This window comes from Aspergillus multicolor, assembly GCF_047715735.1.
Source record: "Aspergillus multicolor strain CBS 133.54 unplaced genomic scaffold BDW74scaffold_24, whole genome shotgun sequence".
NCBI classification, from domain to species: domain Eukaryota; kingdom Fungi; phylum Ascomycota; class Eurotiomycetes; order Eurotiales; family Aspergillaceae; genus Aspergillus; species Aspergillus multicolor.
In genome coordinates this window covers 267,279-289,708 of record NW_027395975.1, presented here as the reverse complement: position 1 = coordinate 289,708, position 22,430 = coordinate 267,279, and the positions used below count along the sequence as shown (strand labels likewise).

Below are 22,430 nucleotides of genomic sequence, written 5' to 3'. Positions count from 1 at the left end.
TGGCTGATTGCGTGACCGCTCGCCGATAGATAACATTCTGCCGTACCTTCACTACCGCCTCCCTATCGCTGTGTCACGCGTATGCTGCATATCAATTGGAACCGGGCAAGCTACTTGAACCAGAAACATTGAGCGATTGGAGAAACCATCAATGCGACAAGCCAGGATGCTGCAGTTAGCATTGAAGCTTAAGTCGGACATGTCCATCCCGACTGCATACGGACTGTCACTAGGCAACCGATCACCCATGTGCACAAGCGACGCAAGAGTTGGATGTAATGTTCTTCCTGGTAAAAATGACCCTCAGGGCCATGTTTCTCAACACCAAGCTACTCCGCAAGTTTAAGCCTAGGTCTGGGATTGAATCGGAAGGAGCCCTCCCTAGTATCACCGATTCACCAAGATCACAGACGATCGAGTCTTGCTAGCCGTCGAGTTCGGGGCTTCCAGATTGCAGCGTCGGCGCAGGTGGAGACATCAGGTTGAATCATGGTCAAGCATGGACTGATTTCAATCAATTTGATGAAGTGTTGAAGGGTGGACCGAGCATGGACCATTCTGGATCGTGGATGCCAACCCTTAATCATATCGGATTGGTAGCAGGCTGTATTTTCCAGCCACCCGTCGGACATGTCAGTTCCTCATTTCCGGGTCAATAACTGCGAAAGATTGTTACGGCGCATTATTATTTCCACCTCGATGAACGTTCAGGGATAAGACGGGCTGCGAGCAAGGGTAGCAAGATTGATTCGATACCGAAGAAACGCCGAAAGGGAATGGCAAGGCGATACAAGTTGAGTTTGTACAACGTTCGGGTCGAAAAATAGCGTCAACCTTGCTCGAAACCTTGAAGATGATGTTGGTCTAGTGCGCTGCGCGTAAGAGCCATGCTTCCACGAGCTCAGCCATGCCATGAGGGCGAAACGGCCGCGGCGCGGAGAGCAGGGGGCTCCACCCCAGCAGACCATTGCCGTTAGTGGCTCGCTCTGACTGGCTTGGGCGCCCAAACTTTAAAGATGAAACCACTCCGGCCGACCCAGCAGTGTGGCCAGGGGGGCACTGGCCATGTCGACCATATAGACGAGTCACGGAGGGTGAGTAGTAACAGGCAGCCGAAGGTGAGGGGTCGTCTGCTGTATGTAACACAGTGGCCTAGTATTTCGTGTCTATCATTCTCGTCAGCAGTACTTTTGAGCTTCCGCTGTCAAAAGTACAAGGTTCCAGAACTGGAGACCGGGGTGGGCCCATATTGAAGTCTTTTCACGAGGATTTGATTTTCGGTTCCTGTCCCTGACTGATACAAGTGAGAATGATACCCATCATTCCCAAGTCGAGGCTGACGGGATTATTAATATGAGCAGGACTGTTGCTGCCAGTGTCATATATGAGTACGTAACTAGACCGGCCCCGGTGGAGGCATAACAAAGGATGCTATGACCATGGAATAGAACCTTCATCTCCCGTGCCTTGCATCATGGTGGGGAGTCAATAATCCGCATCACTATAGGCATATACAGCCAAAAATAAAATAGATGCCATCGGGGCCTTTGCTCTGTCTGTTCAGGAACCCGACGATCGGCCTGCGAGGACCGGAAATACAGCAGTGTCGTCGCAGCATGGCACTGCTACCATAATCTACTGTGTAATGGTGTAAAATACATGTGACGATGCTCTATCAAACGCTAGCACTTGGCCGGCCTCCAAGCTCCCCACCTCCCGACTCCGAGCCTCGACGAACTGACGAGTTATAACCAGCTATCCCGGTCGTCTAACGGACCTGCCCTTTTGTGCTTGACAACTGTTGGAACTTGCGCGAACCTCCTTTTCGCCCCGATCATGTTCTCTTAATTCGCCTTCCCCTCCCAGCCTGGTCCGACCGCCCCGCCCCGGCCTCTGCCACGATTTCAGGTACCACCACCCTCTCCCCTCCAGGCTCTTGGACCCTTCATGGTTCCCATCCTCTTTCTCTCTCTCTCTGAAAAGCTCCGGGAAAGCACTCCATCGATTCAAGGCATGGGAAAGAGGTGAAAGGCCATCCAAGCGAAAAAAAAAGATATCTGAAGAAAACCCATCGCGGGCACCTCTGCAGATCATCATCTTTTCTGTACCTCCCCCTCCCCTCTCCTCCCTGAGTTTGACTCTGACAGCCTGGCTCTGTGGTGAGGCAGCTCAGCTGAGCCCATGAGTCCATGAGTCAATTCGGGCAAGTCCACTAACTCGGCTGCTCCCTTTTAGCTTGTGCTGCTCAGCCTCCTTCTTCAGGACAGACAATCCTATTGTCCTCCCGTCCTCATTTTCTCGCCCTCCCCTCCCGCACTGACCCCTTCACACCTCCGCCATGGGTATCTTCAAGCGCAAGGATTCTAAGAATTCCATCCAAGCGACGGAGAAGGATGATCGCGATTCGTTCGTGTCCGTGAACAGCGCTCGGACTTCAAATGCGTCTTTGCGATCTCCCGGCTACAAGGGCAGCGGATTGCCCTCTTCGATCCCTGAGCTGGCAATCGCTGGTCCACCTGATCCAGCCCTAGATCCGGCCGCCTACCTGCGTAGCATCCATGCTGTCCGACAGAGGTCGCACATTATTCTCCGAAAAGCGAAGAGGAATCAGCTTAATCATTTCGATGTCGACATGACCAAATTCGCCGAAACGGCGTCTTATGTTTGTTCCATCATAAAGGTGAGCCGGCAACATTATCCTGCGATCACCCCACCACGATATATTTTCTCTCCGTTCTGTATGCTCACTATCACCACCCCGCGATATAGAGAGACTACGCGCCTGATTATTCGTCAATTCCTCCCCATGGCCGTTGGCAACATTTCGACGTGGGCGGAAGACCCCGTGTCAACCAACTGCTTCAGTCGTGGCCTAGCACCATCGATGCCCAGGAGCGTACCCGACGATTGATCGATCTTTTTGTGGTGTCGGTGCTCCTGGACGCTGGTGCCGGGAACAAATGGTCCTACAAGTCCAAAGAATCCGGTAAGGTCTACTCGCGCAGCGAGGGTCTTGCGGTAGCCACGCTAGAGATGTTTAAGAGCGGGCTTTTCAGCAGCGATCCAACGGAGCCTTGTCAGGTCGACGGAGCAGGACTGAAGAAGATCAACGTTCAGGTGCTGGCCAAAGCATTCCAGCACTCAGAATCCAACCCGCTAGCCGGCATTGACGGCCGTGCTGGACTTCTGGTCAGACTTGCGGATGCATTAAACCACCAAGATTTCTTCGGTGTAGATGCGAGGCCAGGAAACATGCTCGGTACGGCTGCGCGAACCATGATTCAATGTTTTGTGGCTAATTTTGAGACAGACTACCTCCTTTCACACCCATCTACATTAGCTTCGTCCGTGCCTATCGTCCCGATCACCACGCTATGGACGGTTCTGATGGATGGCTTCGCTTCTATCTGGCCTCCTTCCCGGACACGAGTCGATGGCTTGTGCATTGGCGACGCCTGGCCATGCTCCGACCTCCCTCGATCCCCTCCAGCAAATCCTTGGGAATCCATCGTCCCATTCCACAAGCTCACCCAGTGGCTGTGTTATTCGATTATGGTCCCGATGTCGAAATTGATGAAGATCCACTTCGCTGGCAGTGAACTCCTTACTGGACTTCCCGAGTACCGAAATGGTGGTCTCCTGATCGACCTGGGTCTGTTGACCCTCAAGCCGGCCGACCTTGAGCGGGGACTTGCAGCGTACAGAGACAATGCGCAAATCAAGGGACAGCCTAGCATGGAAGTCGTGCCTCTTTTCTCTACTGATGATGATGTGGTGGTAGAATGGCGAGCACTTACTGTCGGCTTCCTGGATGACCTCCTAGAGGAGGTCAATGGACAGCTAGGTCTTCTTGGAGAGGACCAACTGACATTAGCCCAAATGCTTGAGGCCGGAACATGGAAGGTAAATTACTGATCAAACACACATATCAAGAAATGCTCATGCTGATTGACATCCAGGGTGGTCGCGAAATCGCCGAAGTCTCGAGGCCAAACACGAAAGAGCCGCCTATCATGATCCGATCTGATGGCACCGTATTCTAATTTGCACCTGATTCCTGCATTCTTGCCGAACTTCCGTTTAAGATACCAGACACCAGCGTGATGTTAGAATAGCTGGGGCTCATTTACGAGATTTAACGACCATGGTCCATGTGTACGCTTTCTATCCTTTCTTCAACCCTCTTCTTCAATTCGTCCATCTACTGCATTCTTCCATCTATTTCATATTCCCCACTTCATCTTTCAAGTTCTATTCGAGTCGATGCACTATTGGTGTAAATAATTCTTTCGGCGAGTTTCATTCTTGTATACTTCTTGAGCGACCGAGGCAAGAATGAGTGGCTTCGGTTCTTTCGGACGGACCTGGCGGTAGCGACACACTGGGACAAGGTTGTGACAACCAATCATTATAGCTCTTTCTACAAAAAAGCATTTGAGGTTCCAAGTTGTTTGACATTTCACAGAAGCATCACTCATTGTAAATACACACGTGATGCTCGGAACGTAGTCGGGCCGGCAATGTGACAATATGACGAGGCTGGTCCAGTGATCCCTCTCCAACACATGTAAGACCCATTGGCATTATATCCTCTTGACTGAACCATTACACTTGGACCTCGCCTATTGAAATACCAATGGAAGCTTGAACCTTCGAATGCTGAATCCGCGGCTCTACAAGAGCTACTTCCTGCTTGGACGGCAGCTGCGGGGTACTGGCTGAACCGAGGAGACCTCCAACTGTGAGACAACAATGGATGGCCGGAAGAAGAAGAGAAAGGTCCTCTTGATGGGCAAGAGTGGCTCGGGGAAGTCGTCTATGCGCTCAATCATATTCAGCAATTATGTTGCCAAAGACGTACGGCGGCTGGGAGCTACGATCGATGTTGAGCATAGCCATGTCAAGTTTATGGGGAACCTGACATTGAATCTCTGGGATTGCGGAGGGTGAGTATCCTGCACAGCTCATCAGTTGTATACTGTAACCTAAGGCCCCAGCTGATTCAATTACTCTGTAGCCAAGATGCTTTCATGGAGACTTATCTCGCCTCGCAACGAGGGAACATATTCTCCGACGTTGCAGTCCTTATCTACGTCTTCGACATCGAGTCGCGCGAAGTCGAACGCGATCTTGACACATACATGGCCATCATCGGCGCATTAAGAGAATACAGCCCGCACGCCTACGTCTTTTGCCTCGTTCACAAGCTCGACCTCATCCAAGCCGAGCACCGGCAACGCATTTACGAGGAGCGCTCCGCCCTTATCCGAAGCCGCACCGAACACTTCATAATCGACACCTTTGGGAGCAGTATCTGGGATCAATCTCTGTACAAGGCCTGGGCGGGAATAGTCCACAAACTCATTCCGAATCTTACCGTGATCGAACGATTCCTGCACGCCTTCGCCAAGCGCATCGACGCCGAGGAAGTCATCCTCTTCGAGCGCTCTACATTCCTCACAGTTACCTCTGTCTCATCGGAGATAGGCGACCTGAATCCGATCTACGACCGCCATGAACGACTATCCAATATCATGAAGGCGTTCAAGCACTGCGCCGCTCGCAACACACATACAACGCCCGCTTCCGCAGGGTTCGTCGTCATGCATACGAAAACACCACAGTTCAATGTATTCCTTGGCCGATTTACAGACAACACTTACATCTTCATCGTCGTACCGCCAGGCGAAGCAGCATACAACTGCGCCGTGTTAAATACCATGCTCGCAAGGGAGGGCTTCTCTAAAGCTGCCGGTGCTGTACACGGAGACGGCTTCCCGCTCCCTGCGGTCGACTCCCCAGATGAGTCGAATAGCAACTGAACAGCGGACGGCGATTGAACAGAAAGCCCCCGCTATTCCCGTTCTGCAAATTAACCACTGCCCCTCGTACCCCTTTTGGGAAACAAATCAAAACTTGCCAGCGAACCACCCGCTCCTGGCCTTGTCATTGAATAGCTAAGCTAGCGACTATCTTGAGATACCCAATCCAGTCTTCACCCAGTACGATGGGCACATGTATTGTTATGCAATATTACAAAAACAATCAAAGAACATACCCTTATACCAAAGTTCAGGAGTCTTTTGTAGTGTTTGACAACTTAGCTTACATGCAGGACGTTCTGTCCTTCATCCTCGTTCACCCACAAACTGAAACAGCAAGAACTCCTAACCTTATGTAAGTTTGGAAGAGCATGATCTTCTGTTGTTTGTCTTATTGGTGCTATAGTATTTTGAGCACTCAAATCATCCTACCCTTTGGTAAGGGTCGTGTGGTACAACAATATATATTCTGACTGGGCGGCGGCGATGCCAAAGGCCAGAGCCTGGAATCCTAATTCTTAATCCTAACACTTAATAGTCATCATTCCGTTGCCTTGAGTCATACTACCCGCTTTTATTTATACAATATCCTTTATGCCGAACATAGTTTGGGTTGCTGTTGCTATATACCTAGACGGGCGGAAGCCAGGAAACCAACCCAACCAGCACAAGGAAAAAAAAAAAAAAAAAAAAAAAAAAAAAAAAAAAAAAAAAAAAAAACAAAAAAAAAAAAAAAAAAAAAAAAAAAAAAAAAAGGAAAGTCCATCTATTTCAATTCCAGCTCAACTACAGTATGTATAACGCATGGATGGATGCAGGTAGAAGGTTAAAGAAAAGAGAAAAGCAAAAAAAAAGGAAAAGCTTTATATCATTGTACATCCGGCATCCGGACAGCAATATCTCCCGACTGCGTGATGTATCGGACCCAGGGGAGGGATGGGTATTGTAACTATATGACCAGGACAATCAGCAGCCGCTCAGTACACGTTGGACCAGCAGGAAAAAGCAAACAAAAGAAGAGAGATGGGGTACGCACCTTCGGCTCCGTAATCTTCAAGTACCGCACCTGGATACCGGAAGTCGTGAAATAAGGAATCTCAAATTTGACATTTATCGGCCTCTTTGCCTTTCCCTGGAGGGTGCCACCCATGCTACCACCAAAGCCACCGGTCATACCACCGCCAACCTCATCATCACCCTTGACGGAGGGCAGACCCAGCTCGGCGCGCATGAGGAACTCCTTGCCGCCTCCAAACTGCTTGATCTTCCAGACGATAGCGGACTTCTCGGGCGCGTAGTGGACTGTGCCGATGTTTGTGCGGAAACGGGGTGAGTCGGCGTCGTCTGGAACGGGGACGAGGATCTCGACGTTGTTGGCTGTGCTACGGCGCTTGAATTGGGCTTTGGCCTGATTTGCTGGGTTAATATCTCTTGCATGAACTGGGCGAAATGGTAAAGGGAGAGAAATCGAACCTTCAACATGTACTCAATTCGAGAACCAGAGTGCGACTCTACCAGGCACTCGACCCAGATGAGAGGCTTGACTTGTGTGTTCAGACGGTAGCTCATCAGCTCGAACTCTCCGTCCGGCGGGATGAAGCTAATGGTGCGGTCGTTCTCGAACCGAGATAGTCGGACACACTGGTGGAATTTGACGTCCTCCATCTCAACGGCCTTCCCTCGCGTTGCTCGCCCAGTTGTCTCGAACATAACCTTGTCGTTCAGGCCGAGACGAAGCTCGGGCATTCCACTCAGGTAGCACTTCATCTTGATGGCACCCAAAATCTCTGACCGTAGCACGTTTCCATTCGCAGAGACAAGAAGGTTGAGCGATTCGACGACGTCGAGGAAGACTTCGTTCTTGCGGTAGCGGATACCTTCGCTTCGCCAGGAGACGGCGTTTGTGACGGCGATGGGTGGTCGGGCTTGCACTTCCAGCTTGTGCGATTCTTGTGTGATGTACCTAGAAGCCACCATTAGTTGTGTCCCGTGGTCCGTCAGAGGCGACGCCTACTCTTGTAAGATCTTGCTCTCCGTTGTTTGTGGGTATCCGAAATCCATCATCTCATCGAGCAATTCGTAGATGATAACAAAGTTATCCCGGATACTCTCTTCCTCCAGCACCTTGAAATATTCTGTGAATACCTCCACAATCTTGTGGAGGAAAAGGAGGATCTCGGTGGCATTGGTATTTTTCTTGGTCAAGGCGAGGATATAGAGGTTGCTGTGACGGATATAGAGGTACTACCACGCCGTTAGTACCAAGGACAACGTCGAAAATACCCGGCTCCTCGGTATAAAGCTCTCATTGAAGCCCCTAAATAGCTAGAGTGCCCAGGAAGCGCGGGTGTAGCATGCAGAGAGCCCAAGTCCAGCGACAATGCGGGTTGCGGGGAGCAGCGGGGAGCGCGACGCGTAAGGGAAGCCGTCGCCAGTCGCAAGCACCAGGGCAGGCGAACGTACATTGATTCCTTCATGTGAGAAACACGGAGCTACAGCGGAGCTCTCTTCTTCGGCGTCACTGAGGAGGATGGGAAATTTCTCGACGGCGGACATGGGAATGTCTCCGCGATAGTTTCGGGCTAGAAGGGTCTACAGGAAAGATGTCGGTCAGCACGAGGGACTTCAGCAGGCCGCAGGCAGGAAATAATTGAGGCATTGCCAGCTGTTCAGACTGGAAGCACTCACCTTGCCCTTCAGGTCAAGAAAGAAAAGGGCCGACGCCATCGCGGAGGACGAGGGAGGAGTGGTCGGGGAGGTGAAGGCGGAGGTCAGGAGCTCTTGGGCGACTTGAGGCCAGCGAAACCGCTAGTCGATCGAAGCGGAGAGGAGATTGTGCGCTCGACGCGACGGCGCTGGCGAAAGGAGACGGAAGTTTTGTTTCTTTAAAGGTTTTGAGGTGAAGATCAAATCTATGATTGCGTAGCTTTAGTCTTGGGACTAACCCCGTAACTCGAGGGTCCTGGTAGTCCGTCGGGGCATCAACGGAGTATACATAGTGAGACGACTACATGTAGACATACGAACAGCGACGCTGTCTTTGAAGTACTCAATTTGGAATCTATATCAGATAGCTGGTCATACACAAATCATATACTTTTCTCTACAAATATCTACTATTCAAAACTCACAAGACCGTTGCTGAATGTCTCCTTCTAGAACCCTTATCACGTGTGCTAGACAGAGAGTACTAACCTAAACAAGACTAGCGGCATCATATATAATGCTCGATTTTCTTCCGCGATTTAGATCTTTTTTTCTTTTCTTCTTTGTACCATACGCTCCCAATAGACAGTTCAAGCTAGCATTAATCCTTTACTGTGATTCCCGCTGTCAATTCTGACATTCTGTTAGGTTGGCAGCGGGTTTGTTATTGCTTACTTGCGATACAGTGGTGCGAAGACGATGCATCGTAATAACGAGGGTTCCATAAGAGCTGGCCGGGTATTTTGCGCTGTTACCCGGGCGGTGTCAGAGGAACCGTACATCCCTACATAGTAATCAATTGATATTGTTATAACCAACGAAAATCATGCTGCTATACAAACATAACTGAGCGTCGCTAGATGCCTGAAGTTGGTAGAATGGTGGTATTTGCCGTCATTAACACAAGCTGATAGTAAAAGTACAGATAATATGGTGATATATCCCCGACCTTCCAACACATACAGAGAGAATATCCAAGCACTGAAAATAACGCCTTGAAAATGCTTCCTGCGGCTATTTTCACACAGACCCCCCAAGTTATACCGTCACCTTGAAACCCAGAGGTGCTAATATCCGCTCCCGCGCCACCTTGTTAGCAACAAGATTACCCTTCTCCAGAGAAATAGCACCAACGAGTGCGTAAAGTGTGTGTGCAAGAACGAGGTCGACGCCGGATCCATCGAGGTTCCTTGGCTGCCGAGATGCGTTAGCTGACGGACGAGGTGGAGGCAGACTGGCTATTGAAGCAGACTCACCTTCCGAGGACTCCATCGGAGAACTTTCTCTAGATCGTAATGCCGCGCAACCTCGGCAAGCTTCGACTTGTCCGTAAGGTACCGCTTCAAGTTGTCAGACAAGTTGTCTAGGCCCTCCAGCGCTGGGTGCTCGAAAGGCTTCCGCCCGTAGCGGTCAGGGGCCGGTTGGCCATGAGTGTTAGGGGGGCTCTGCGCGAGAGCGAGTGAAGCCTGTAGCTGGACGATACGTTTCCCTGATTGCAAATCATGATCAGCCCACGAACCTCCGCCGGCGCACCACCACCACAAGGAAGGACAACATACCCAGGAAAGCCAAGCGGTCGTTGAAGCCTCTTCGGCCCTGATCGAAACTCTTATGTGTCACCGCAAGCCATTTGACCTCATCGGTGAGAACTTTGTCGCCGCCATCTCCGAGGAAGCGGACGTAGAACTGGTCGAGAAGTTGAGGGTCGTTGTTGACGGGGAAGTCGGGTCTTTTGGAGTCAAAGTGGAGGGAGAAAGGAGCCTTCATGCGAGGAGGAGTGTACGACCATCGCGGCTTGTTTGTGTAGTCGACTGGTGGCTCTTCCGCGGGCGTGGAATAGTTACGGCGAGAGAGAGGGAGCGCGAATTGAGCCGGGCTAGGGGAGGAGAGAGAGCGGCATGCGGAGCAGGAAGCGGTCCTGACCGCTCGTACGGGGAGCAATGAGGCCATGGCGTAGCGAGGTGTAGAGAGACAAGGCGATTGATCTGTCCGGGTCTTTTCAGAATGGCCGGCCGTGAATTCGAGATGTCTGAAAGAATTCGGAGATAAGGCGCTAGTCCAAGATAGGTATAGCGGCTTCAGGTACCTTCTACATCGGCTGCCACCTCCATCTCCGGTCATTCCATATATTCTGTACTTGTGCTACTCAGGTGCAAAATCTTGGAGAAAACAAATATATCGCCTACTCTAGAGCTCGCAATCTGGACTGACTAGCGTTGACTGTCTTGGAGAGCTGATCCCAGCTACGGCCGTGTTAACGGGAAGGTCAACACATACCACTACTCCCAGGGTACTTTGTACTTCGAACTCTGAACTTCTCCGGTCAATTGGACGGAATCTGTGGGATCCTTCACCGCAATATGATGTTGGTCCGGGGCGAGAGGCTTAGGCGTGTTAACCCTGTCAGTGTCACTCTAGACGCCATGAAAGCTAACGCCCAATGAGACCGTGCAAACATGCAGCTGACACCTTCAGACATACGCATGGCAAAATGTCCTGAAAAAGTATTTTCCACTCCGTACGGAGTAAGCTGCAGAACAATATTCTTGCCCCTGCAATTCCTGGATTTGTCCGGATCTAGCTACTTGGATCCGTTGACGAACAGAAGACCGGCGGTAAGCATCTGGTCAGATTTTCGTACGTTTGTTGCCGGGTGACATCCGGGGTCTGCAGCGACCTGACGCACGCTTCTAGAAAATCGCCACGGTGGAAAATCAAGGTCACAGCCGACGGGGAATTATTGCCGTACCCTAGTTACTCATGAGACGTTCCCTATGGTCAATTGGATTATGAACGCGAAGCAAGCGAAGTGTCAAGCGGTCCTGTTCCATATTCTGGGAGATGCTACTGTCTACTCAGTTGACATTTGAACTGCAAGGCGGCGCTACCGTTTTAGACGCCGATGTATGGAGCCCTGCTGAAACCGAAGCAGGTTCCCAACCGCTTGCGCATTGATTGCAAGAGTGGTCAAAGACAGACCTGAAGTCGAAAGAATGTTCTTGGAGAGGGCGTCCTGTAGCTTCCATTGCTTGAGAGGCTTGCTGCATTGGGTATCTTTCTTTCGGCGGTTGACCGCAACTAGATTGCCGTCGATAGCCCAAGAACGACCGTCAGAAGCTGTTGGGATGGATTCGAAAATATGGCTCTGGCAGAACCAGCTGTCTTTCGGTCTCAATCATAAATAGGGAGGACGTCCTAAAATCCTTTGCCATAACCGTTGTGCGACTCTGGTAAGGGCCCCGGCATGAATCATGAAACTGTCCACGTGTTCGTGTTGCTTGCATTATACACCGACCATAGCTCAGAGCATTCGGGGTTGTGCAGAAGCTCATCTTAGCCTTCTTGAAGCTGCGAAATATCTGCTCCTTGTGTGGCAGACCACCCGAAGGGGCCAATGAGATCAATGGCCTCTTGCCGGATAGTGGCCGCGTTGAAGCCAAAACAGAACTTCACGCCAAAGACAGTCAAGAGCAAAAGCCCGAACGGAGACAAAGACACCCTAGACGAGTGTGGGTCGTATAGCATTCGCCCATCGATTGGTTTTGGAGACGGGACCTGGGCTTGCCTCAAATGCCCGTGTCCGTGCACCCAAATACAGGGCAAACCAGTTGTGGAGAAAGCTCTCGACGTCCCCGGACCTGCACCTTTGATGGTTTAAAGTTTACAACCAGAACGGTCCGAGGATTTCGGGGAGCTATGGGCGTTTTGTTAGGGCATAGACTTGTTTCAGAGACAAAACATAAAGTATGAAACAGGCAATAGGGTTCAAAAGCGACATAACGTTTCCATCGAACAACTCTCGTTGGCCACTTGCCGGCCTGATGAGTCCGGCATTGACCAACCATTTGCTTTCTCTCGCAAGCTCTTCTGCCATGAACCAAAATCTTAGGCGCGTGGTGACATTGAGCAGGCGCCTGCAAGCCTGAGCGACAAGAAAACGTACGATGGCGCATAATGCAGGCTGCTGCGCCTTCTAAGGCAATGACGGTTCTAGCCTTGGTACGGCTGCAATACTCCCCTGTTCGATCTTGGCGGAGCCAGCCGGTAGTCGTAGGTACGTACGCAGCAAGTACCTTGTCTAACTCGCCTTCCGTCGGGCCCTTGCAGCAACCGAGAAGACGGCTTCGAATTGACGCTATTTGGTTATGAAGATCGACTGAGGAATCGTCCCTTCCCGTGGATCGGACGGAAGCTGTCGTCGGTTCTGGCGGTGTGCAACTTGTCAAGGGGCAACGGGGTTTTGGGGATCGTGTCGCCCTCAGAATCTGGGGCTTAAATAGAGAGTTGGCCTGGTCGGGGAACTGCGATAATAACTTTGAAGACCATCGTGAAGTGACTTCCCCCCTCTTTCGCCTCGGTCCAGATCGCTATAGAGCTCGGTAAACGCAAGCTCCTCGCGGTATATACTTCGTCTCGCGTCAATATCTTTCTGAGAGAAATTCCCCGAGAAACACACCTACCTTTTAATCCAGATACGGCCCCATACACCATGGCGTCAGGATCGAGCTCAATAATGTCTATCACCATGCACTGCGTTATCAGTTCAGGAGACCTCGTCGCGTCAACCCTTGTCAATCACTCCGTGCAAGATCCCCCATCGCCTCGACCTTGCCCTCCCAATCCACCCAACAGCCCAGCCTAATTGATGCAGCGGGTGGGTTGGGTAGGGCTTGGGATTCACTGCCGGTAGATGAATACGATCATAGGTATGTCCCAGGACCGCATCACCTAGGAATGAAGAAAATGTGTGTGCTGACTGACTTTGCCGAGCAGAAATTGAGCGATAACGGCCGCCTATACAACGAACGACGATGAAACGGACTGACTGTACCTGTACATCTCAATTTGCATGGTTACTGTGATGGGAAGAGATAAGAATTGATCTGCGGGGATGACCGAAAGCACATGGATGCAAAATGATAGACTGTGGAGTGTCATTAGATTGATTGACATCGAGGAGGAGAGGAAACTTGGAAGGATAGGCGCGAGCTCTTGAGAGCACACAATATTAATCAAGTCCAATGGTTGTCTTCACCCTGTCTGTTTGCCAGCACTGCATGCAATAGCCACCATAGCCATTTCCATTCCATTCTGCCTGTTAGAAATAAGATAATTGGCGATGTAAATTTCGTTTTCAGGGATAAGCGGTCCGCAGCACCTTGGTTTCCCCTGGCTTCAATTTCCCCAGCAGAAGCGTGGGCTATTATCTGCTCCGTAGCTGCTCGAGATCCTACAGCCTCAATAAGCGTCAGATCGGAACCGTACTGTTCTCTGTACGTAAATGCAAAAAGTCCATTCAGAAGTACAAAAGACCCGTATAGAATATATAGCAAGAAAGAATTTTAGAACGACACAAACTCATAGGTATGACAGACGAAGAATCCACAAGTACAATCACAGCAACGCAAGCCACAGAGCGCTGGCAACGCTAAGCCCAACAACCGCCCAGCCAGTCTGGATAACCTGCTTGTTGGTGATACCGCGACCAGCATCCCACATCAAGTGTCGGAGGCCGTTGAACGAGTGGTAGGTGAAGGGGAGCGCGAAGAAAGTCTTGAAGCTGAGCTTGGCGAGGAGAGGGAGCGCGGCGAAGGCGGTGGCCAGGGACGCGGACTCGAGGTGCCAGCCAAATAGGGGGGCGGCGAGGTAGGCGGTTGCGAAGAGGTAGAGGGGCCCGGAGAGCATGAGGCCGGTGATTCGGTTCAGTCCACTCATCAGCCAGGTGATTTGGGGGCGGTAGATGGTGAGGTGGGGGGCAACGGGGCGGCGGAGGCGCTGCTCGGCGAGGATCTTGGTGGGATCGGTGGTCTTTGTGTTGGTGGCGGCGAATCTGGGGGTTGTTGTTAGTGTTGCTCATTTGTGTATGGTGTTCCTCCGGCTGTGGTTCGAGCTTGATGTATATGACGTTTCAATCGAGCTTCGTTGTACACGCGCATCGGCTGAGAGGCACCGGGGAACCCATTGTAAGGTGTAAGCGGTCCGCTCACCTAGTCTGAATCATCTGGACGTTCCTGCCCATGGCAACAGCGGCGGGGGAGGCGGCGTTCATGAAAGTCCAGCGCATGGCATAGGGCTGCTGGACGGCGACTGGGAGGAGTTAGAGACGTCCATTGCCGGAGTCGTGGAATTGGGAGCACGTACGCCGTCGCAGCGACTGATGAGCGACCTTCTGAGAAAGCATGATTGTGATTATATGACCAAAGCAACAACCAGGAAGCTGATATCGAAGCGCAAGGGTGAACGTCGTCGTCCAGAAGAAAGTGGCCTTGAATTCCCGATCTCTCGCAACGGCTCGGAATCACGGGACGGACAACCTCGGGTTTAGTCCCAGTCACGGGACTCCGCTTTGCAGCGCCCGTCCAATCAGGAATGCTGTATTACCAGCTGGAAGATCTTTCTTCCATGGCATCACGTGTTGTGCTATCAAGTCTGCCGTCTTTTCTTGCGCCGGCTTTTCTCTCTCTTCTTTTCTTCTCCAAGGGACTCAGCTCACGTTTCTACCACATCCGGGATGATGTTACGTGCCTAGCGGGGCCTCACTGGTTTCGGCATTCTGTCGCGACCGCAGAGGTCAATGAGTTACCTGAGAGGAAATTCATCCCGTCGTTAATCGCCCAGTTCTTTCTTTCCATGAAAGGAAAGGGTTTCATATCAGGGTCACATCGCCGTAGATTATCTCTTAGTATTTGTACATCCATGCCTCATCAGTATGCCTTCGGATTGCCCTCTAATGAGTGCAAAATTGGCTTCTAATACCGAGTCTGCCATGCCACCGATGTCACTGCAGGAGGGACGTATTATTGTCCCTCAAGGGCCTGGATTCGACTCCAAGGGTTGGTTGAACCATGAGTCTGCCGGACATGGTCAGAAGTCTTAAAGGCACCAAGGGATATATTTTGGTTTCTCGCCGTTGATTGATCTAAGCTTTGTGCTGCGCTCACTATAGCTCGCGGCACCTATCTTTGTGAGCTTGCCAAAGTACCCCGCAAGCTTGTGATATGGCCGGTCTTTGCAGCGCTATATGCTTCAGCAAAGTTATCTGAGATGCAAGACTACATAGCTTGCAGCACCATGCGGTGCGCACTGTAGATCAGCTGATCTGAACGGACAAAAGACAGTGGTATAAAATAGGTAGTATAGCTGCATTGCCTAGGTATCGGGCTTTCTTCCCCCTCTTTCAACCCCAATATTCTCTTCAACATCCAGCCTCATCTACAATGACAAGCCAGACCGGACTAGCTATCCTCCGCCAAAGGACATTCGTGGACTGCGATACATTGGATGAAGAAGGTATACTACTCCTTATCATCTCTGTACCTTGGCATCATACTCGGCTTTAGTATAAGAACAAGAGATGACATCTCTTAGTTGCTAGAACGCTAGGCCCGTTTCAAGACTGTACTTCCAACCAAGTATGTATGTGTCAATCCTAGAAGTTATCACTTTGACCAATGTCCTAGGCTATCGCATTTGCCGAGGTCTCGAAGCCAGAGCATGCGGGTTTGATCGATGACTCTCTCAAGGAAGCATTGAAGCTTTCCCCCCGCTTCCCAGGCATCGGTTCCATTGAACTAGCCATTGACATAGCGGTCTGTTGTGAACTCGCCCCTAAGAAGTAACAGGAAAAATGACTGACACGGCCCGTAGATGGTTAAGCTGGCTCTAAAGATCGTCCCTCATATTCATGGATATGTCCACATCCAGACAAAACCCAACTATTCATACTCGTCTGAGAAGACAATTGCAAATGCTTTCAGTAAGTAGTACGTCTGAAGACGTGATATACAGTTCTAACCTTGCAAACAAGGGATTGTCCAAATCTTCCAGTACTTGGATCCTAGTGTTGATAGCACCCGAATCTGCATCAAGATACCGAGTACGTGGGAAGGCCTGATGGCATGTCGAACTCTCGAGATGGCGGGAATCCGCACGCTTGCTACAACGCTCTTCACGTTTGAGCAAGCCGCCCTTGCTGCTGAGGTTGGCTGCACCTATATCGCGCCATACGTTAACCAGCTTAAGGTTCACTTCGAGCCAGGGTGAGTTATTAAGTTGGCACCCACGGCGTTAAGCTTAAATCATTGCTCTCCTGTAGATTCGTGGACCCGCAAAAACTGCTGCCCCTGTGCGTCTTGGTCCAGAGATACTACAAGGCCATAGATGCTAGAACAGAGGTTTTGCCAGCCAGCTTGACCTCTACCGACGAGATATTTGCCCTAGTCGGGGCACACCATATCACTGTATCTCCCGGTCTGCTGCGGCAGCTCTCGACGCCCGTTTCTGGCACAGTGGCCGCATCCCTATTCGATGCTGAGCGGCCGCTCTCAGTGCCTGAGCTAGTTTCTTATGCGAATGATGAAGGCGGGTATCAGGAAGCCTTCAGTCGTGCAGATAATGGGGCTGGAGTGGCAAAGCTCATACAGGTATGTTGATTACTGTAGATGGCGGGGATGATACTCACGACCGGCAGGCCATCACGATATTCCGTTCCATGCAGGAAAAGCTGGTTGAACTTTTCTCTGTACATCAAGAAGAAATGGCTAGAAATGATTGAGGGGGAAGGATTGACGGAGTATTTCCGTTAGAAAGCTTTGGTTTCCTGTGTTAGGGCTCATTCAGTGCGATAAATCGTATCCGCATTCTTCTCATATCTGTAAACCTAGAAACGAGTAGACTCTAACTCAAACGCGACCAAGTATACGAGTGGTTGTGGCTCAGAAACCAGTCCGAAGTCAATTCCGAGATGGATCAGCCGGGACGTCATCAGTCTCAGCTTGCGGTGCGTCGTCAGAGGCTGCGTAGCCATAGCAGTACCACAGCTTGGCAGTCCGAGTACTGTTCGAATTACTGTAGAGGAAGGAAAAGGACAAGGACTATTGCTAGGATAATAATAATGAAGAGCAACGTAGTGAAGAGATCAGATAAGACAAGAGCGTGGTAGCGGAGCCGATCGGATCAGGAGTTAAGACAAGCCACCCGAACCGACAAATGATGCAGTCAGCGCATACCGGCTCGTCTCTGCCGGATTAGTAGCTGGGGGAGTTCATATACTGACGACGTAGACGGCCAGTGAACATCTTCTGATTTCAATCCCCCCGGTCCCTGGTTCCCTCACTAACAGCCTTCCCCTCATCCTGCAGACCTGCAGCACTCATCAAGGTACCTGCACTCGACCACGACCGATGTGACTCTGCCGGGCCAGGGTCGGCTGAGAAACCACAGTGTCCTCTACTACTGACGAATCAATTCTAGTTTCACTATCTGCCTGCGCTTTCTTTTTACGATTTACAGGCTCTAGCAGCGACTAGTCACTGCGCTGTCGAGTCGTGGGTGGTGGTGGTTGTGCCTTCGAGTCCGTCTCGGGGGAGCAATGCCGCTGACGCAGCCCCTGTGGTGCAGGGTCCATCCAATTCCATCCCCAGCACCAGCTTCAGGTCTCCTCCGTCGTTCCATCTTGAGAGCTAGACCCCGGTTGACTCGTCCTCCACTTGCGCGTTCCTCTCCGACTCAATTCCGAGTTCTTCGCACAACGGCCACGTCGCCTGCCCGCGGTGCTTCAAAAAGCTCATCTTCTCCCCTCTCTCCCCTTTCGTCCAATGTCCGCGCCCGACCCCTTCCGCCGCTATCCTTATTGACCACCTCAACCACAATACCACTCAGAACTACACTCCCGGTTATGGCGACGCAGACGAGAGAACATGGTGGCCATGGTCATCACCACCATCACCACCATGGAAACACCTACCTGACCTCTACGAATACACATGATGCCGGTGTCCGGATTACACGGCTGGGACTGGTTGCGAATTTGGCGATGGCTATTGGGAAGTTTATCGGTGGCTATGTGTTCCATTCGCAAGCTTTGATCGCTGACGCATACCATGCGTTAACCGATCTGGTTTCGGATTTCTTGACTCTGGGTACTGTCGCGTGGTCGCTGAAGCCTCCGAGCGAGCGGTTTCCAAACGGGTACGGAAAGATCGAAAGTATCGGAGCGCTCGGAGTCAGCGGACTCTTGCTCGCTGGTGGTGTATTTATGGGTCTGAACTCCGGTCAGGTCTTGCTGGATCAGTTCTTCCCTGAGGCTGCGTCGGCGATCTCTCATTTGGATTTGGGACACGGCCACTCTCACTCGCACAGCCATGCCGACATTCTGGGACCTAGCATTCACGCCGCCTGGCTTGCGGCGGGCTCTATTGTTGTGAAGGAGTGGCTTTACCATGCTAGTGAGTTTCCGCCTCACCCTCTGCGAAGAGATCATGCTAACCGCTATTTCCCAACAGCAATGAAGGTCGCCGTAGAGCGCAAATCATCCGTCCTCGCTTCGAACGCTATCCACCACCGAGTCGACTCCCTCACAAGCATTGTCGCGCTGTTTACCATCGGCGGAACATACCTATTCCAAGACGCCTCCTGGCTGGATCCCGTGGGCGGACTGCTCATTTCGCTCATGGTTATTAAGGCTGGATGGGGCAACACTCGGACCTCGCTCCTCGAGTTGGCGGATACGGCTGTCGACGATGAAATCAAGACCGCTGTGCAGAAAGCTGCAGCCAAGGCTCTCGGCACCGTCACTGAGGGCGAGTTGGTTAAAATCCGGGATGTACAAGGCATGAAGTCAGGACAGAACTATCTTATGGACGTCGAAATTGCTGTCCCGGGAGCTTGGTCTATCCAGCGCTCCCGCGAAATTGAAGAGAAGGTCCGTTCGACAATTGGATCCAGCCTTCGCGGGGTCAAGCGAGTCAAGATTCGCTTTATCCCTCTTGAGCAGGAGAGCCTGGACTTTTCCGAGGAGTTCATTTCGCCCGATGTTAGCAGCCAGGCAAACCCAGAGCCCGAGGAAAGTGTCGAGGAGGAGGCGCACCACGAGCACGCCAATGGACATAAACATGACGACGGCGCCCGCAAGAGGCGTTGAAGGCCAACCGAGCTAGGCCAAGAGGCCACTTGGTGCTTTGGATATCGTTTCGGATGATTTTGGCTTGATACCCGGCGAGCGCAGGAAGCCACTGAAGGATAGAGTTAGGGTGTTCTTGGAAGAAAAGCCCTTAGATCAAGGGCAAACATGGAGGGCGTTATGCGGAGAAGAGTTTAGTTGTTTCTATATACATCAAGATCAAGATATGAGGGACTGCATATGTACCCGCAAGCTATCCACAAACTATCTATACAATTTGACACCAGATGCAATCTAGATTCTAGAAGACTCTGCATGGCGCTTGTAACCGATCATCTGGATCTGAGACTCTCGGTTGATTTCACGGCGGAGCTGCGGTGGATGAATCCAGACTGTCCGCGTGATGATCGATATTAACCGGCTAAAGGCAAATTGCCGGTTTCCAGATTTCTTTTTATTTAGTTTATTGATTTGTATGCAGCTTCACTAAACTTCCAATGTTACCAGATGTCTCCTGCCAATACAAATAACCATTCTCAACGTGGATGAAGAGTCCGTGCAGTCAGTCTACTCTGTATGGCAGGCCGTTACGTAGGACTTACCTAAGGGTCTGTGGCCGGGTGACATCAATTGCGGATCACCCCGCGAAGAGAAGGTCCTTACTATGGCGGGGAGACCTGATGGATCATCAAAAGAGGATAAATTCCAGAACCCCAATTCGGTGAGCTGGCGTTTATCTCCAGAAAAAAGTAATATAGTGGGAGCTATTATAAAGCTGTTATTCATCCCACCTTTCGTTGACCTTGCTCTTCCCCTCGCTTCCTCGACTACAAGAGCTTCAACCACATCATAGCCAGAGCTATTGACGCATCTTACACATCTATTTATTCTTCCAATTCAACAGCGGAGCTCAGAGCCCCTGGACATCTACACACCCCTCAAATCCTCCAATCCACACCGCAACCTCCAAAATGTCGTCCCGCTCCTCCTCACCCTCCAAGGGGCCCTTATACATCGGCTTCGACCTCTCAACCCAACAACTAAAAGGACTCGTCGTGAACTCCGAGCTGAAAGTCGTCTACGTCTCGATCTTCGACTTCGACGGCGACTCGCACGGCTTCCCGATAAAGAAGGGCGTGCTGACCAACGAGGCCGAGCACGAGGTCTTTGCGCCCGTTGCGCTGTGGCTACAGGCGCTCGATAGCGTTCTCGATGGATTGAAGAAGCAGGGCCTTGATTTTAGTCTTGTGCGTGGGATTAGTGGTGCGGGACAGCAGCATGGGAGTGTGTATTGGGGGCGGGATGCGGAGAAATTGTTAGGTGGATTGGATGCGGGGAAGACGCTCCAGGAGCAGCTGGAGGGGGCGTTCTCGCACCCGTATAGCCCGAACTGGCAGGATTCGAGTACCCAGAAGGAGTGCGATGAGTTTGATGAGTATCTTGGGGATGAGGCGAAGTTGGCGGAGGCGACAGGGAGTAAGGCGCATCATGTGAGTTAATCTTCTTTGCGCTGCAGGTGGGATGGTATAGGGCTGACGGTGTGTAGAGGTTCACCGGGCCTCAGATCCTGAGGTTCCAGAAGAAGTACCCGGACGTGTATGACAAGACGTCGAGGATCTCGCTCGTTTCGTCATTCCTTGCTTCCCTGTTCCTTGGCCATGTTGCGCCCTTTGATATCTCCGATGTCTGCGGTATGAACCTTTGGAATATCCACAAGGGAGCCTACGACGAGGAACTTTTGAAGCTCTGCGCGGGCTCCCACGGCGTTGAGGACCTCAAGCGCAAACTCGGTGATGTCCCTGAAGACGGTGGTATCGACCTAGGCAAAGTGCACCGCTACTACGTCAACCGGTATGGCTTCAGCCCAGAGTGCACCGTCATTCCAAGCACAGGCGACAACCCAGCCACGATTCTTGCCCTCCCCCTCCGCCCCTCCGACGCAATGGTCTCGCTCGGAACATCAACGACCTTCCTCATGTCGACTCCCAGCTACAAAGCCGACCCGGCAACGCACTTTTTCAACCACCCCACAACCCCAGGGCTCTACATGTTCATGCTCTGCTACAAGAACGGCGGACTGGCGCGCGAGCACGTTCGCGACGCAATTAACGACAGCAAAGGCGACAGAAACCCATCCAACCCCTGGGCACACTTCGACTCCGTGGCCCTGCAAACCCCACCCCTAGGCCAGAAGTCCCCCTCGGACCCCATGAAAATGGGCCTCTTCTTCCCGCGCCCTGAAATCGTACCCAACCTCCGGGCCGGAAAGTGGCTCTTCAACTACGACCCATCCACCGGAGCCCTAACCGAAACACCCAACGGCGAGGGCTGGGACAAACCCGCCGACGAAGCCCGCGCCATCATCGAATCCCAACTCCTCTCCCTTCGCCTGCGCTCCCGCGGCCTCACATCCAGTCCTGGCGGCAATATCCCTGCCCAGCCACGCCGCGTGTACCTCGTCGGCGGCGGGTCGAAGAACAAAACAATCGCCAAAATCGCCGGCGAGATCCTCGGTGGCTCTGAAGGTGTATACAAGCTCGAGATCGGCGACAATGCATGTGCGTTGGGAGCCGCGTATAAGGCTGTTTGGGCGCTTGAGCGGAAGAAGGACCAGACCTTCGAAGACCTGATTGGGGCGCGCTGGCATGAGGAGGAGTTCATTGAGAAGATTGCGGATGGGTATCAGGAGGAGGCGTTTGAGAGGTATGGGAAGGCTGTTGAGGGGTTTGAAAAGATGGAGCTCAAGGTTCTGGAGCAGGAGAGGAGGAAATGAGTGCGATAGGTAATGTTTAGGTATGGTATATAGACTTGCTACATGAGTGTAATGGGTAGTTTTGACTTGCACTTGACTTCGACCCCAAAATCCAGATCAAGATCCCGTTTCAAATTGCAGATTGAGGTATACCGACTGACAATCTACAGAGTAGAGCTTAAAACGATGTAGTATCATGAGTGAGCTTACCTGCCAATGTGTCTTACCTTACCCGAAAACAATGGAGTTA

The 22,430-nt window shown here is 51.6% G+C and overlaps 9 protein-coding genes across 9 annotated transcripts; 5 read left to right on the top strand and 4 right to left on the bottom strand.

The window, feature by feature from the left end:
- Position 1: 1 nt before the first annotated feature.
- On the bottom strand, positions 2–1,049 carry BDW74DRAFT_158437 (uncharacterized protein). The gene has a single exon (XM_073725317.1). The coding sequence runs from the start codon at positions 966–968 to the stop codon at positions 708–710; it is 261 nt and encodes an 86-aa protein (XP_073581109.1). The 5' UTR covers positions 969–1,049; the 3' UTR covers positions 2–707.
- Positions 1,050–2,218: 1,169 nt separating this feature from the next.
- Positions 2,219–4,156, top strand: BDW74DRAFT_63324 (URC4/urg3 family protein). Its single transcript, XM_073733337.1, has 4 exons — positions 2,219–2,680; positions 2,770–3,259; positions 3,311–3,903; positions 3,960–4,156. The coding sequence occupies exons 1-4, from the start codon at positions 2,339–2,341 to the stop codon at positions 4,041–4,043; spliced, it is 1,509 nt and encodes a 502-aa protein (XP_073581108.1). The 5' UTR covers positions 2,219–2,338; the 3' UTR covers positions 4,044–4,156.
- A 427-nt stretch (positions 4,157–4,583) lies between these two features.
- Positions 4,584–6,164, top strand: BDW74DRAFT_158433 (Rag GTPase GTR1). Its single transcript, XM_073725316.1, has 2 exons — positions 4,584–4,946; positions 5,018–6,164. Exons 1-2 carry the CDS (start codon positions 4,753–4,755, stop codon positions 5,820–5,822), a joined length of 999 nt encoding a protein of 332 aa, XP_073581107.1. The 5' UTR covers positions 4,584–4,752; the 3' UTR covers positions 5,823–6,164.
- Positions 6,165–6,577: 413 nt separating this feature from the next.
- On the bottom strand, positions 6,578–8,932 carry BDW74DRAFT_158432 (AP-1 complex subunit mu). The gene is made up of 6 exons (XM_073725315.1): positions 8,511–8,932; positions 8,286–8,414; positions 7,837–8,066; positions 7,296–7,785; positions 6,859–7,230; positions 6,578–6,771 (listed from the first exon to the last, which is right to left on the bottom strand). The coding sequence occupies exons 1-6, from the start codon at positions 8,547–8,549 to the stop codon at positions 6,691–6,693; spliced, it is 1,341 nt and encodes a 446-aa protein (XP_073581106.1). The 5' UTR covers positions 8,550–8,932; the 3' UTR covers positions 6,578–6,690.
- A 179-nt stretch (positions 8,933–9,111) lies between these two features.
- BDW74DRAFT_158431 (mitochondrial 54S ribosomal protein mL57) lies at positions 9,112–10,514 on the bottom strand. The gene is made up of 3 exons (XM_073725314.1): positions 10,088–10,514; positions 9,785–10,017; positions 9,112–9,722 (listed from the first exon to the last, which is right to left on the bottom strand). Exons 1-3 carry the CDS (start codon positions 10,476–10,478, stop codon positions 9,567–9,569), a joined length of 780 nt encoding a protein of 259 aa, XP_073581105.1. The 5' UTR covers positions 10,479–10,514; the 3' UTR covers positions 9,112–9,566.
- Positions 10,515–13,701: 3,187 nt separating this feature from the next.
- On the bottom strand, positions 13,702–14,808 carry BDW74DRAFT_63232 (succinate dehydrogenase cytochrome b560 subunit). Its single transcript, XM_073733336.1, has 3 exons — positions 14,670–14,808; positions 14,516–14,615; positions 13,702–14,358 (listed from the first exon to the last, which is right to left on the bottom strand). Exons 1-3 carry the CDS (start codon positions 14,707–14,709, stop codon positions 13,923–13,925), a joined length of 576 nt encoding a protein of 191 aa, XP_073581104.1. The 5' UTR covers positions 14,710–14,808; the 3' UTR covers positions 13,702–13,922.
- A 705-nt stretch (positions 14,809–15,513) lies between these two features.
- BDW74DRAFT_63210 (transaldolase family protein) lies at positions 15,514–17,177 on the top strand. The gene is made up of 7 exons (XM_073733335.1): positions 15,514–15,818; positions 15,897–15,940; positions 15,989–16,117; positions 16,176–16,284; positions 16,336–16,567; positions 16,624–16,951; positions 16,999–17,177. The coding sequence occupies exons 1-7, from the start codon at positions 15,746–15,748 to the stop codon at positions 17,080–17,082; spliced, it is 999 nt and encodes a 332-aa protein (XP_073581103.1). The 5' UTR covers positions 15,514–15,745; the 3' UTR covers positions 17,083–17,177.
- Positions 17,178–17,569: 392 nt separating this feature from the next.
- BDW74DRAFT_158420 (cation diffusion facilitator family transporter) lies at positions 17,570–19,826 on the top strand. The gene is made up of 2 exons (XM_073725313.1): positions 17,570–18,754; positions 18,812–19,826. The coding sequence occupies exons 1-2, from the start codon at positions 17,899–17,901 to the stop codon at positions 19,447–19,449; spliced, it is 1,494 nt and encodes a 497-aa protein (XP_073581102.1). The 5' UTR covers positions 17,570–17,898; the 3' UTR covers positions 19,450–19,826.
- Positions 19,827–20,052: 226 nt separating this feature from the next.
- BDW74DRAFT_63200 (xylulokinase) lies at positions 20,053–22,409 on the top strand. Its single transcript, XM_073733334.1, has 2 exons — positions 20,053–20,918; positions 20,975–22,409. Exons 1-2 carry the CDS (start codon positions 20,400–20,402, stop codon positions 22,199–22,201), a joined length of 1,746 nt encoding a protein of 581 aa, XP_073581101.1. The 5' UTR covers positions 20,053–20,399; the 3' UTR covers positions 22,202–22,409.
- Positions 22,410–22,430: the final 21 nt, after the last annotated feature.